The following is a 15389-nucleotide window of genomic DNA, read 5'->3' as shown; positions in this document are numbered from 1 at the left end:
TCTGTACACCTAATAACAATAAAACAAAAGTGTGAATTTCCCCATGATTTTCTTGAGTAGGACTTATATATAGATAGATGTTTGCTGAATTTAAGTGTCCTAAGAGAAAGCATTATTTTATGCAATAAACTGAAGATGAGTTCCTGAGAAGCAGGGATAAACTGGTTTTTGTGAATAAAAAAATTTAAAAATATATATAGTAATCAGGGCTCAAGATTTAGCAACTCTACAGATTTCATATTAAGTGTCATACACTTGCACTAGGACACACATTTTAAATTTTAAAATTTATTGTTTTATTGTTCATTACAAAAAAAAAACAACCCAAAATAGTCTCCAGCTACATGGTAAGTCACTTGTAAAATCCAAACAACTTTGCTGTTTTTATATGAAAGGTAATTATGCAATAGTTGTCAGGAATGTTGAATAAAATAAAGTATGTAGGCAGCAGATACCAAAGAAATCCTATATGGTTACACAGTTGTTCAGGCAAACACAAGAAAACTCTGGTTCAGTTTCTATGAACTATCAAAAGGATAAAGACAAAATTAATCAGGCATTGAATGGCAGCTTGTCAACATAATGAAGACACATAAACAGACAAAATATACCTTCTCATTCTAAAACATTTCTTTTTTAGTTTGTATGTACTTTGAATAATCTTGTATTAAGTTTGCTGCAACTTTCAATGTTCAAAGTAAATCTATCCTGGTGAAGGTTCTAAGAAGTCGACAGCAGCAGCAGGGGCATAATACAGTCCTTTCACTGCTATTTCCAGATTCTATAAAATCCCAATGCTATTGCCAGGCAAGTAAACACGGAGGCTGTGAACAGAAGAAACCATGTTACAGGTCATGGGTTTATGATTATTTTGCAAAGACAAACAGAATAATCTCATCTTCAATTTAAATGAAGAACAAACACCAAAAGGAAATCCAACCAATTTTTCTAGCTTAGGTTTTCCATTCCCTAGAAAATTAATCTAAAGATAAAGGATATCCTTTAGGGCAGGATTAACACCAATTCTTGAAAGCTTCCTGTATTTTAAACCAGATAAGGATAACAATAATTTTAAAATGTAGGTCATATGTCAGCATCTATACTATTTAAAGTCATCATTACCATTAGCATTATTAATAATGACTAAACAATTATGAACTCTAATTTCAGATCTTATAAGTGAAAAAGTACCTTACGTATATTAAAAAATTCTAGTTAAGCTAGTAAAATAGACATCATCCATGAGAAAAAAATTTTAATTGCCTTTTCAGTATATTTAAAAATAATTTTTCTCATAATTTAAACACCTGCAAATAAAAAAATGAAATTTTAATGAAGACCCTTCAAAAAAATCTCTGAGAAGAAAAGGTGTAATAACAAGCATCAGGTTTCTTTAACAGTTAATATACTACCTGCTTTGTTACATTTTGACAGAAAACCTTTGTGTTCTCCTTAAGAAGCTGAACACAGGTGAGGCATTTGGGGACTCCCTAGTTTCTAGTTTGTTTAAACAGCCATCATTTTTAAACTAGAGAATCTGAAATGAAGGGCAAAATCGCTTGATTAAAAAAAGACACAAGAAACAGCCTTTCATAATAAAGCTATCCTAATTTTAATGTATAAATTTAATTATACATTATCCCGTTGGATCCCATTCCTAACTGAAACTTGGTTAATAACAAGGTCATTTCCTTAACTTTTTTTTTAAGGAGGGCACAGCTCACAGTGGCCCACGCGGGGATCAAACTGGCAACCTTGGTGTTATTAGCACCACGCTCTAACCAACTGAGCTAACTGGCCACCCCCTCATTTCCTTAATTTTAAGAAATGGGATTAGGTCTCTCTAAGACACACAGGGAAGTAGGACCTTTGAGAAGAAAGAATAATACTGAGTTTCTTATCTTGGTCAGTTACACATTCTCCCATCTGGTCATGCTATTTACCCTGTTCCAGGCAGGGTGCTGAGCCATTACATACATTACCTTATTTAACCATAATTAAAACCCTGTGAGGTTGGTGATACTATTCCCACTGTACAGACAATAAACCCAAAGTTACATTGCTGCAAGTGGTGAAACCAGGACTCAACACTACATGTACTGACTCCAAAATTGTTGTTTTTAAAACTCATTCTGTTATCCTTATTTATCCCTTATCACCTGAAAGACTCAATATGTCCTTTTTTGAGGCAAATAGTACTATCTAGGTGGTTATATTCTTTGCTAACCCAGATAGCTGATTAATTGTCTTAGGCTACTGAGCACTTTACTGTGAGGAAGGAGGAATTCCATTCCTATTATAATACACAAAACAATAGTAACTGTATTTAAGTTTCTCATTTCTGTTGTCAGCTGTTACTTCCAATGGCTGTCATTGTACCAGCCCAAATTGCTTTCATATGTATTTTCTATGGCCTGTCTAGGACACTTTACATATGTGTGTGTGTATAATATTTATGTAAATATTTAATATATAGATGTAAAATATTCAGGTGAGCATGTGCCTGGTACATCCTCTGTCTTAGATTTTGTTATTTATCTGCCCAGAACAGAATCTGCCACATTAACTGTACAGATTAAATGGAAATTGCCATTATGTTATAGCTCGTGCCTCCTTGGCAACAGTGATCTGGGTCAAAGAGTGGTGTATGACCCAAGATGGGCCATTCAAGCCCCTTCCCTAAAATTTTCTGAACTGGAACCAAGGCAAGGGGTAATTTTACTTCGTTGGTGGAACTGGAATGAGTCTGGGAGCTACTGGTGGCCATGTTTCTAATCCACGGAGGATTAGCTGGTTTAAGAAAATGAGGCCGATATTCAGAGACAGGACACAGAGTTAAGTTGTGATTCCAGTTATCCCTGTGGTCAAGCTATACCTCTGCCCTTCTTCCATAATTCAATATATAAACCAGTAAATTCCCCTTTCTGCCTAAGCTAGTTCAAGTTGGAAGTATGATACTTGAAACTAACAGAGCCTCGACTAATAGATGCTGGGAAACCAAATCACCAAAGTGATTAAGATTTCTAGTTTTATAAGGATTTCTTCTCTAAGGGAAACACGATTTTAAATGCTGGGGCTTTATTAGTATTTTTTCCTTGTACTCATCATTGAATTCAATATGTGAATTTCAGATAAATGTCTTACTGGCAACATCTCAACATCTCAGATATTATAGCGGCCAGTGGATCCACTCATGACATTAACTTCCTGCTGAGAGTATGGGATTCAGATTTCCTAAAAGGCAGTAACAATAGCAGTAAAGGATAAGGAAGGAGAAAGAAAATGCCTTCAGAACTGTTGGTTGCAAATCCTCAAAGAAAAAAGAAAAGATAGCTTAGGAAAGGTATTTTTCTAAACAATGACTTGCTAATTTCTTTTGCCACTGCCATTAGGTCTATTGGAGTCAGCCTTGTATGTGTATCTACTACTAACTGAAAGCTTTCTGGAGATCGTGACCATCTTCAAACTGAGGAAAGAAAGGATTTAATTAAGTATTTTTATAATTTATTTGAGCCAGAGGATACACCTGGAAACAATTTCTCAACACACTGAGAAACATGCTTCTAAAAGGATTTTATTTTTAAAACTAAGATATTGATTCTTCAGGTAAATACTCTAGAGAAAGCTGACTGGAAGCTATTCCTAACCTGGTTGCTTTGAGATCTATTTTGAAAGTGGGAATGAACACTCCAAACTGGGATGTTTGGAAATTTCCCGAGCATTACCATTGAACTAATCTCCAGTTCCTGAGACTTTGCTAGAATAGGGGTTTTCAAAACCTGTTGTAGCCTTAGAACCCTTTCTTCAAAAGACTCTCTAGCAGAAACCCAATATTTTAAATAGAAGCTGAGCCATTCAAGTTGAAGAGATGACGGGTGTGCATCACTGAGGGCTGGGGGCTCTATCTTTGCTCTGGAGTTACTGCCACTTCAGCATAACTAGTGGCTGCCCAGAAAACCACTGATGGTATAAATCAGCAATTTTCATACAATTCAATAGTATGAAAAACTTAAAATGTGCATGTCTTTTTGACCTAAAAGTTTAGATGTGCACAGCAATTTATTATACAGAAATACTAGCATGAGGGCACAAAGAGGTGTGTGTAGGGGTGTGTGTGTGTGTGTGTTTACTCAAACACAAACATGGCTGTTCAAAGCACTATTGTTTTTAATAATGAAAAACTGGAAGCAGGTCAGTAGAGTTTTAGATGAATTACAGCAATTTCATACAATGGAGTACTATGCTTTCTAGTAAAAAGGTGTCTATTGATATGTAAAGATTCAAGACATTTAAATTTTTAAAAGGTGTAATCTGTACAGTATGACTAGTTATTACTTAAAAAATTTGTAATGTTTATATAAAGAAGAAAAAGCCTAGAAAAATACATATTACTAATAGTAAACACCTACGAGGAGGGATGGAAGGCTTTTACTTTTATTATTTTTGAATTATATGAAAAATTTATAATGAAAATACACTACTTTAAAAAAAGAAAAGAAAAAAGTACTACTTGGCTAGGGCCTTCTTCCTACTCCTTGGTACCCTGTAATTGAGTCAGGTGACTTGGTACTACGATGCTCAATATAGGACAAACAGTCTAATTTTGGGGTAGTATCTGTGCTCAGGCAGTTGAATTCAAGGTAGGAGGTAATCTTTTCCCCCTTTGCTTGCTATTTCTAGTGACCTCTATTTTAGTTTGTTTTCCCTGTAAGTCCACTCAAATCCTTATGGAAGAGCACAGGAATAAAAATAAAATTTTCATTTTTTTCATTGTAGAATACTCAGTTTATCTTTGCATCATTTTGTACTTGTGTTTATATATTTCTTTGATATCCATAAGCTTTTTCCTGTTAGTAAGTTGCAGAGTTGCCTGTTAAACTTATATCCTAAACTTGTTGTCTTTTAAACTTAGATTCTTCACACACTGCAGGGCACCAAGCAATAAATGAAACCTATTACAGCTCCTCCGTTTTTTCTTCTGTGCCAGCCATGGTTACCTTGGGAGGTAGGAGCTGACAGGTCTGAAAATATTACAGTAATTATTTTCTCTGACAAACACAGCCTTACCTGCAAGATAACGAATTGTCTCAAGCTTGTTAGACTCCATGAGTGTTTTTAAAGACGCAATTTCAGTGTCAATTTTATTACTGGTCTCTGAAATAATACTTTTGATTTTGGTATCCTATAGTAAATAAGAATAAATAAGACAATTAAATTTTGTCCTTATGTATTATGGACAAAAATACTTGTATTAGAAACCCCTACTTATGGGCGAACTATGTATTACAAAAGTCTTAACTGGGGAAACACAGTAAAAACTGGTATATAAAAAAAAGAACCATTACATGAACATTATAAACTGACAAAAAACATTCCTTCTACTTTGATATTTGGAGGCCACTTCTTAGGATTATCACATTCTGGGCAAATTCTACTAAAAGCTTCATAGTAAGATATCTGAGACCTAAATCTGTAAGAGGATAAAGACAAAAAAGTTTAGTCAAATAACTATCACTTTATGTGTATAAAGTCCTTGGGATATCATAGTTAAAACTTTAAATATATGTTGCAAAAAATATAAACCCAGCCAGGTTTATAATATGAACTGGCACCAATACCAAAGGAAATGGCAGAAATGCTTGTTGGGTAACACTGAATGTTACGTGCACAGGAGCTAAGAGACAGGAAGAAAGAAAAGATGGTACTTAGATCTCAGAAATTAGCTGTGAGAATTTTTTTTTATTAGTTTATTGGGGTGACAATTGTTAGGTAAAGTTACATCGATTTCAGGTCTATAATTCTGTAATACATCATCTATACATCACATTGTGTGTTCACTACCCAGAGTCAGTTCTTCCATCACCATATATTTGATCCCTTTTACCCTCATCTATCACCCCTCCCCACTAAACTATTGTCTGTGACAATTTTTTAATTTTCTTATCTCCTTTATCTGGCCAAAAAGTAAGAGAATAGGGTGCTTAGAAGGACAAATGGGACCTTCCCTTCTATTTAATTAGAAGCAAGAAAAAGTGCTGTGTCTTCTGGTAGAATGTAGACCAAATGGCTTTTAATTTTTAAGAAAAGGAGTAGGCTAAGCCAGAAAGCTGGTTTTACTCGTGCTGTAGAGATTAATGATTACACTTTAGGATTACTGAAACGTAACTAGTAGTTTTGAGTATGGGGTGTAAAACCTAGGTTCATAACCCGGCTCTCCCACTTATTAGCTGTGATACCTTAACCTCCCTATGCCTCATTTTTTTTTGAAATTGATGAAGGGGGAGTAAGACTGCCTGCTTCAAAGAGGCTGATATGAGGATTAATTAATAGACAGAAGAAAAGCAAATAAAACAGTATCTGATATATAATCACTCAGTAAATATTTACTATTATTTTTTTAAATTTAAAGATAATTAATTGATTCTTAGTTATTTAAATACTAATTGTGACCCCATGTCTTTTAAAAAATAGTTCTTTTTAATACAAAGTAATTTAGTTTGAAAAAAGTATGCTACTTGGAAAGCTTGATTCTGACTCAGAGGTCACAGCTCAGGTACTACCATCCACCTGGTGGCAGTTTTCCCCACAGTGCTGGTTAACTAATGGCTATGAAGCGATCAGCGATTCCATAGAGCGAGCTCTTTAAAGTCCAAGCTTACAAAATGATACACGTAAAAAGCAGTTATACAAGGCATGAGAGCTGTACAAAAGAGAAATTTTTATATACTAGCTTACCTTTCTGGTAAATTCTGTGGTTGCTTCCATAAGTTTCTTTTCTTGATCTGTAAACTAAAGGACATGATGCATTAGGAGGTTAACAAAAAAGACTAAAAGTAATTAAAAAGGAATAAGTAAGTACATTTAAAAGAACATTACCATATCTGTTACTCTGCTCCTTTCTAGGTTGATGTCCAGTTTATTATCTGCTCTGATTCGACTAGTTTCATTCTTTAAAGAAAATAAAAATATTTAAAAAGTGATTTTAATGAATATTTGTTCTGAAATTAATAAAATATTCTGAAATGGGAAAAAAAGTTTCACTTACTATCAGTTGTTGTTTAACTTGTTCTAATTCAATTTTCATTTTCTAGGTATAAGAAAGATCATATACAATTGGCATTAAACCAAAAACCCATATTATGATTTATTCATAAAATCTGAAAGCCTAGATTAGCAAAAATTAGACAACCTATGATTTCTAATACAGAATTTAATTTAAAATAAAGGCAAAAAAGAATAGTTCATCCTATTCAGAAAATAATTCTTATGAACAAAACATTAGAAAATGTATGTTTCAGTATTCTGTTTTTTAAAAATGATTGATATTCTAAATTTAAAAATATTTAAGCTGGTAGATAACAAAATTCTGACTGAATTACAAAAACACATTTTTCTCTTAAGTGACAAAAGTAATTAGTGCAGATCAAATAGAATGGAAAATGCCACATTACTTTCAGCTCAGAACATTATGAGTTATACTAAAATTTTATATAATAGAGCTCAAAGATTTTTGTATGTGACTTTTATACATCTGTGATACAACTCTTATTCTTTATGCAAGAAACTATGCTTTATACATAGAAAGATTAGGTATGGTTAAACATATAGTATATTTTTATCAAAAAACTTATAAATAATTATTTAATAACCACATAAAATTTTTATTTGGTCAATTATTCACCAAGTAGGCTACTTGAGAAACCAGTTATTTTATTAGTAATAAATTGAAACTTGTATCACCTCATTCTCTGCCCTCAGATTTGCAAATTCGCTTTTCTCTAGGATGACCATATCTTTTCTGATGGCGTCCAAATGAGCCATTAGCTGTTGTACTGTTATTTCCTAGAAAACAAAATACAATAACGTAGTGACCTATGGAATGCCATCCCCTTACATGAGTTTCTTATGTTACAAGATATAGTCGCTTAGCTAAGTAAAAACAAAACATATGATACCTACATATCTGAAATATCAACATGAAAAGGAACAGGACATTCAAGGAAGAAGTATTTCCCAGTGAAGAGAAATAAATGTCTAGAAAGACTTATGAAAGAATCCCAATAAAATGATTATTTAACATCTAAGAGCTCCTAAACAAATACTGTTTTTTTTGTTTTTTTTTCAAATGCCTACATGGAAAGGGCTTTGTTATCTTTTATTGCTTTAATTTTGAGGGATTTTCTACCACTGGAAAATTCCAGGGTACTGGATAAGACTTAGAAGTCAGGTAGTAAAACAAAATAGGAGGAAGTATGGTTTAAATAACTACCCTTGTCAGCATAACATAATTAGTGTTGTTTAAATTTCTGGGTATCTTTCCTATCTTTGACCCTATCTGACAGATATATATAAGCTTTTGCTTTGCTAGGGAAGGTCATTTTTGTAGAAATGATTTAAGGCAGCTTTACAAAGAAAACATAACTTTTAACACTAAACTTCTTAAAACAGGTAGCTTGTTGACTCATCCTTTATCCCTTTTTACCTAAAGAAAAAGCAGATGAGGGTGTGACCTTGAAAAGGACCCTCTATAACAGGGTTTATAAACAAAACAAAAAAGGCCAAACAGGAACGCGATCACTAGTGGAAATTCCATTTTTTGGTCACAATTTGTGGCCAGCAATGTGTTGTTCAGTTATTGTCCTCCACTGACCAATATGGGTGAGAAAGACTATTTCAAAACTGACTTGACTTTTAGAAAACAGGCTGTAACAGTTCCAGATGCATGACAAAGAAATGAGTCAGTTTTCAAAGGGTCTGGAAAGCACAATCTTTTCCAGTAACTCTCAGATGGCAGAGATACTTAAAGCAGAGGTTAAAAATGTGAATTCTGGAGTCAAGGTACCTGAGTTTGAATCCAAACACTGCCATTTACTGTGAGACTTTGCGCAAGTTATTTAAGTTCTTTGACCTCTTCATTAGTAAAATGAAAATAATAGTACTACACCTTAGAGTTGTTTTGAGAATTAAATGAGATTCTGCACATAAAATGCTTAAAATAATACTCGGCACGTGGTTAGCACTCAGAGAATGTTAGCTACTATTAATATTACCAGAGACAGATCTAATGGCTAAAGCAGGACAGTGTGACTGCAATGTTTTGAATGTTTTGATGTGAGGAACTTTTGCCTTAAATATTACTACTATCATAAAAAAGTATTTTTTACTATGTACAATAGACATCCCTGTGTCTAATGCCTTCCTTTACCCTCATCTATATTATTGGGGATGGGTTCATTTTATTTTATACAGTACTCCTTGAAATATTCATGAGAATTAGTTCAGAAGTCATGTAGAAATTGCTCTATGGTTTCTCAGTCCTGTCCCCCGAAAATGTCACTATGAAGGAGTTCTAAGACATTAAATGTAATGTTATCTTTATTTAAATCTTTAATAAAATGTTATTACTGAGATTACATGGAGAATAGTTAAAAATTCAGTTACAGATTTCTTGTGCAATCTAAGAATAAGGAATTATAATTGTGACCCTAAAAGCCTCTTTTTATCTCCATTTCCTCCTGTAAATAAAGGTTGTGACTCAAAAAGGTCTACAAAACACCACAGGTGTCCATCTTCAAAAACTTTAAGTGGAAAAGTATAATCCAGCATTAAGTAGTCAAATCTATTAAGTGTAATCATTGAAACTATTGTGGAGCCACCAGAGAATATGAATATAATTCAGATTATAAATGAATTCAGAATCTAACTGTATTCTCAGATTGGGCAGACCTGAATTAGTATGGCGCTTCCTGAAGTGATGGAGTACAAAGCTTGTTTGTCTGATGTCACCGAGCCTCAGCCCCATCTTTCATGACATCTTTGTGCCTTATTCTATCCTAGAGGTGGGGTCAGCAAGGGGAACAGGCTCAAGGATGGAGTGGGATTTTAATTTTACACACCAGTAATAAAAAAACAAAAGTTTAGTATAATAGCAATATTTCTACATCCAATCCTCATTTTGAAATGTGTGATTAAATGGTCCTGACACTATAAAAATTTCTCAAACCACAGTTTTAATCCTCTGTTTATATTATAGGTAAACTTAATGTGATTTAAGAGTAAATTACTTTATTAAAAATGTCAGTAACTCCATTAGCTCTTGGACAGCTCAGAGATTTGGGGGAATTAAATGATTGGGTTTTTCTTTAGTGGATTTAGTAGTCTGTTATGATTCTGAATAAATTAAGCTAAAATAATGCACACATAAATTTATAGGTAAGTTAAATCTAGGGCTTGAATGCTTTTAACTCTAAATGTCTAATTGGAAATTATCATAAAAATCTTTAAAAAGCTTTCAATCCTTCATGCCCTTTAAAGTAATGAAATTTTATGCAAGAGCTTCTAATTTTATGTAAGAAAGAAATCCTAATTTTTATGCTGTGAAATATTTATCTGAGGAAGCCTAAATATGAAAAAATTTAAAAATACAACCACAGGAAGAAAACAGATTCTTAAACGTAGTGAATTCATGATGACAGACAATGAATTATTCCACAGTTATGCTTTTTGTCCATAGACCACAATGACAACTCTTGCAAATTATTCAACCTCTCTGATTATCTCTTCAGTAGCATTACAGAATAATTCTACCTCCTTTTCAATCTTGTGAGAGAGGCTAAATAATACATAAGAAGTCCCCAGCAATGTGCCCCTCACATCTTAAGTTCTTAACAAAGGGCATTATTTGACTTAAAGGATTTGTATATCCAATCAAATTAAAGCATCTTAGCCAGGTGATTTATGAAGTCCTTCCCAGCTTTATGTAAGTCCCTTCTAGCTTTCTAAGTTTGTGAAAATTAAGCAGAATATACACATGACTGCAGTAAAATATTTTCATTATATAGAAGGGTCAGCCTTCTGTGGTGGGCTTTCAATAGGGGAAAAGTTGTTTCACTAACAATCTACTATCATATCATGACTTTAATAATATAATCATTTCACACAATGAAACAACTGACAAAATTTCATTCTGTTACCATAATTCTGTTATGATTATTCTATCTAACTCCTTCATCTCTCTAGATACTGACTTTACATGAAACGGTTTTTTGTTTGTTTTTGGTTTCTGTAGAGAGAATAAGAAGGAAGATGTAGGTGTGTTTGGGAGGTGAGTGGGTAGACTGAGTTGCAGTGATAAAAAAGACTGTTTAATGAAACTCAGAAGTGGAAAAAATGAAAATATTACCTGTTGAGCTTGAGTGACCATCTCCTTATAGACAGCATCCAAGCTGATATTTGATAAAGTGGTTAACGCTGATACAATTGTTTCTGCTTGTGCTTTGTCAAATCCTGTAGGCAGCAAATAAGTATTTATATTTTTTAAAAAGTGCACATCCTTATCAGAATAGACAGCTGGAATAACTTTCCTTATAGTTTAAATTGTTACACTCTTTTAAAAAAAGTTTACAATTAAAATCTTGACAGATTATGCTAAATTACTATCTAATAGCACGCTACAATTTTAACTCCCACTGATCCATTTCCCCAGTCTGCACCAACACTGGATATTACTAGTCCTTTATTATTTATTTTTGAATGTACAATTGTCATAAAAAATGGTACTGCATTATTATTTTAATTTGTATTTAAAATTGGCATTTGCTTGGTCAAGCATCTTTACATATACTTATTGGTTATTTATATTTATTTTTCTGTGAGCTGTTTGTTTATAGCCTTTGCCCATTTTTGTATAAAGTTGCTGAACTTTCTCTTATTAATTGATATGAACTCTTTGTATATTAAAGCAATGGGCTTATTGTCATGTGTGTTGCTAACATTTTTAACTTTATGGATACCCCTCTGATATGGATTTAAATATTTCTGTAGTCACATCTGTCAGTCTTTCCTTTCATTGCTTTTGGGTTTTATGTTTTGCTTCCTCACTCTAAAAATCTAAAAAAATTCTAGTCTAGTATTTTTGTAGTTTTTCATTTTTTACATTTAGTTTTTAATCAATCTGAAATTTATTTTTCAGTAAGGGGATCTAATATATTTTTCCCAATGGCTAATCAGTTATCCTATCTCATTTATTAAATAGTCCTTCCTTTCCCTAATTTGTAATGCCTTCTTTATTGCTTGCTATACCCACAGATATGTGTTTCTGAATCCCATTCTATTCTATTAGTCAACATTTCTATTCCTGTGGTATCATATGATTTAAATTACTGTTTTGATCTCTGGTAATTTTTTGTGCTTTTTTTTTTGCTATTCTTAAACATTGTCCTTGAACTTCTGCGTGGACTTTAGTATCATCCTAGAAACTCTAGTTTTTTCATTTTTACATAATTGGAATCATTCGACACATGTAATTTTATATAATGCTATTTTCACTTAACATATCTTGAGTATTTCTCATATCAGTAAATATTCTTTAAGCAATACCATTTTTAAGACTGTAAAACATTCCATTGTATGGATGGCATCTATATTTAAATAGTGACTCCTAATTGTTTTTAATAGTGATATTGTCCTGACTAGGTAATTAATTATAACTGTGTTAATTTTCTTCTTTCAAAAGGTACCCATATTTCTCACCATGAGTTTCCAAGTCCCGAACCAATGCATGGGTATCAAAAGTTAATTTCCTTTGTTCTAAAGGAGTTATGTCCACTCGCCTCATATCAAATCCTTCCTTGGTTGTGGTGGTTAAGAAGTCTGAAAAGAGAAGACAATTTTTCATCTTGCAGTAACTAATGGGAGCATCACACACATTAGCTTCTAAAGCCTTTTCCCCCATCTATTTATAGTACAGTTCCAGCTCTTCTACTTAGGAATTCTCTAATTTCAGATACCATAACTGATTCTTCTGAGCCCTTGACTCCTTTATCTGAAAAGTCTCTAACACTGTCCTACATAGCAAACATTCAATACATTTTTCCTTCTTTTAGTATTCAGCAAGTTCTGTTTGTTACCTTAGTATAAAAATATAATATACGTCGAAAGCTTTGGATATCGCTGTTACATCTCTAATAGTTGGAGAACAGAAACTGCCCATCTCTCCTCAGTGCTCAGGAATCTTTCATACAGCTACAAGAATTTTTTATATCTATATTTTCATCTAAAGTAGCATTCTGTCCTCCCACTCTTACATAGCTACAGTTTATTTCCTACATAGTCCTCAGTTCTCATCTGAAACTATCTTGTTTACTGTTTGTCTCTCTGAACCAGCATATAAGCTCCATGAGGCCTTGACTGTTTTTCATTACTGTATCTTTAGTACCTAGAACAGTGCTTGGCTAATAGTTGAGTCACAATATTTTACTGTTGAATCAATCAATGAATTTGACTTTAAATGCTGGAGTACGGTATTTACTATTATCAATACAAAAGCCCTAGGAAAAGTTTCACGTTTTTGAAATGTCCTGTTTCGATAAATTCCCAATTTTTAAGGCACAGGGTATGAGCTAAGCCACATGTAACTGATGTTTTCATTGACTTTATAGACTAGTAGGCAGGAAACAAATATGTATATATTTTTAAATCTAAACATAAAACAATTCAAATGATGGAAGAGTAAGCGGCCACTTAAGGTTTCTCCAAGAACACTCAGATTCAAGGTGGGTAACTCAACAAATATGTTGAGACATTATCATTTACTTAGGATGATGTATTTTCCAGTATTACATGTACTTCAAAACTCAGTGTTTAAAAATGTTTAATATTGTTTTCATTTGACTATGTAAACAAAGTACAAGTTTACAAAGTTAGGATTGAGATTGGGTTTCTTCCCAGGTTTCAAAAAATGCTACCTCCTTTTTGTAAAGTTCATCATGTGTATGTGTGTCAAACACCTAAATATGTAACCAAAGATGTTGTGAAGGACCCTGGCAGCTAAACAGCATTCCTATAGATGGGGACTCAACAACTGCAGTCTTACTGTGTGAATAAAAATGAAGCAATGAGCAAAACAGCACAAAGTACAGTGGGTACCGGTTAGCTCATTTCACCTGGCACTGAGGATTCAAGGTGAACAGAGCCTGCTAAGATTATTACCAAGTGCCTATTCTGTGGACAACCTGAAAGAGTTTAAAAATTGGGGGTAAAATTCTGAAAACATCTCTCAGAACAAAGTTACATGTCCTTCAGGACACGCAGGGATGCTAGCTTGTTGGTTCCAGCACTCATGTTTTGTTTTTTTGAATGACTACTACGTGATGCAGACGACTGAAATTACAGCGGGAATAAACAGGACATGACCTGAAGTACGCTGCACTTTACCAAAAACCTAGGCTCGAGGCCAGCACCCACCTAATACTGTCTAAGTTTGAACAGGGAAAGGAATCAGGGCTCCCTAGACACAAGTTACCTTACAGTTGCTCCTGACACTCTTACGAGAGGGCGGGGACTATCCGCCGTACTTGACAGTAAAAAGGAAACAAGGGCTCAGAAAGTAGCCTGGCGGGGCTCTAGTGGTGGAGGCAGGTGGGAACCCCAGACCTTCAGAGGCGAGCTCTCAGAAGAGGAAGGCGGTCCTCTTCGCAGTCCTCGCCCTTCCTGGGAGAGACCGGCAGCAGGGTCTCCAGAGCCAGGCGCAGGCTGGGGAGGAGGGCGTGGCACCCTTGACTCCCGCTCGCCCGAGCGGGCACGAGCATCGTCTCCCTAGAGCGTACTCAGGCATCGGTGACACGGGGCCTTTCTCACCTCTCCGCAAGGCCGGCGAGAAACGCCCGCAGGGCATTAAAAGCCGGCAGTCCCCACTGCTTTCCGACAGCAGGAGACGCCAAGCCCCGCGACTCCACATATCCTCAGTTTTCCGGTGGGCAGGAGGAAGCGAAAGGCTGGATGAATCACGCTCAGGCTTTCGGGAAAGGTAGTTCTGGCACCGCGCGGATGCTGGGAAATGTAGTTTTTGGATTGTTGCAAGCACACCTTCCCAGGGCCTGCTGGAAGTACGGTTCTGCAAAAGTGGGCCTCTTCACAGACGGACCCACAGTTCACTAGCATGGTTCGGAGCAGCTCCGCTTCGCCCACCGCCCCGTCCGAACCCTTGCACGCTGTTACCGCCCTAAGAAAGAAAGGTCTTGTCTGAGAACCTGCCAGCGCCCGCTTCCTGTCAATGAGAGACCATGTTTAACAGCCGAATCACCGTGGGTGGCCAGCAGCCCTTGCGCGTTTTGGTCGATGGGAGACAGTCACATGTAACCGCACAGCAACTTGGGACCTGAAATCCTCAGCAGCTGAACATTGGGAGGTAGAGGTAGGGAGGTGGGGGGTGGGTGTGGGTGGGGTGGGGGTGTCACGTAGAAACCTGGGAGATGTAGTCCAGCGAACCCCTCATTCTTGCTGCTTCATATTCTGCAGCTTCGCCCTCTGGTGTACAGGAGGACGAACTTTAGTTGGTTTAGTCACTCTCCTCAGGGAAACTGAATTCTCGATTTCTAGAGTAGACCTGA

At 35.2% G+C, this 15389-nt stretch overlaps 1 protein-coding gene across 4 annotated transcripts; it reads right to left on the bottom strand.

The window, feature by feature from the left end:
- Positions 1-272: 272 nt before the first annotated feature.
- Positions 273-15080, bottom strand: CCDC90B (coiled-coil domain containing 90B). 4 transcript variants are annotated; one of them, XM_019752551.2, is made up of 9 exons: positions 14638-15080; positions 12532-12651; positions 11183-11286; positions 7741-7842; positions 7046-7087; positions 6877-6948; positions 6736-6789; positions 5068-5182; positions 273-824 (listed from the first exon to the last, which is right to left on the bottom strand). In XM_019752551.2, exons 1-9 carry the CDS (start codon positions 14735-14737, stop codon positions 769-771), a joined length of 765 nt encoding a protein of 254 aa, XP_019608110.2. In that variant the 5' UTR covers positions 14738-15080; the 3' UTR covers positions 273-768. The 4 variants fall into 4 exon arrangements, with proteins under 4 accessions (XP_019608110.2, XP_019608112.1, XP_019608111.1 ...); XM_019752553.2 differs by having other exon boundaries at positions 14434-14737; XM_019752552.2 differs by lacking the exon at positions 14638-15080 and adding an exon at positions 14303-14442 and having other exon boundaries at positions 643-824.
- Positions 15081-15389: the final 309 nt, after the last annotated feature.

The sequence above is a fragment of the Rhinolophus sinicus genome, linkage group LG06 (genome assembly GCF_036562045.2).
Source record: "Rhinolophus sinicus isolate RSC01 linkage group LG06, ASM3656204v1, whole genome shotgun sequence".
Classification (NCBI taxonomy): domain Eukaryota; kingdom Metazoa; phylum Chordata; class Mammalia; order Chiroptera; family Rhinolophidae; genus Rhinolophus; species Rhinolophus sinicus.
The sequence above is the reverse complement of the archived record's forward strand: the minus strand, read 5'-3'. Positions and strand labels throughout refer to the sequence as shown.

What these genes read in the sequence shown, in the direction of transcription:
- CCDC90B (XM_019752551.2), bottom strand. Translation starts at nt 14,737, where the DNA reads ATGTGGAGTCGCGGGGCTTGGCGTCTCCTGCTGTCGGAAAGCAGTGGG. An exon ending in ATCTGAGGGCAGAGAATGAG is followed by an intron (nt 7,088 to 7,740) that starts GTGATACAAGTT and finishes TCTTATACCTAG; the next exon opens with AAAATGAAAATTGAATTAGA. An exon ending in GACAATTCGTTATCTTGCAG is followed by an intron (nt 825 to 5,067) that starts GTAAGGCTGTGT and finishes TTCTGTTCACAG; the next exon opens with CCTCCGTGTTTACTTGCCTG.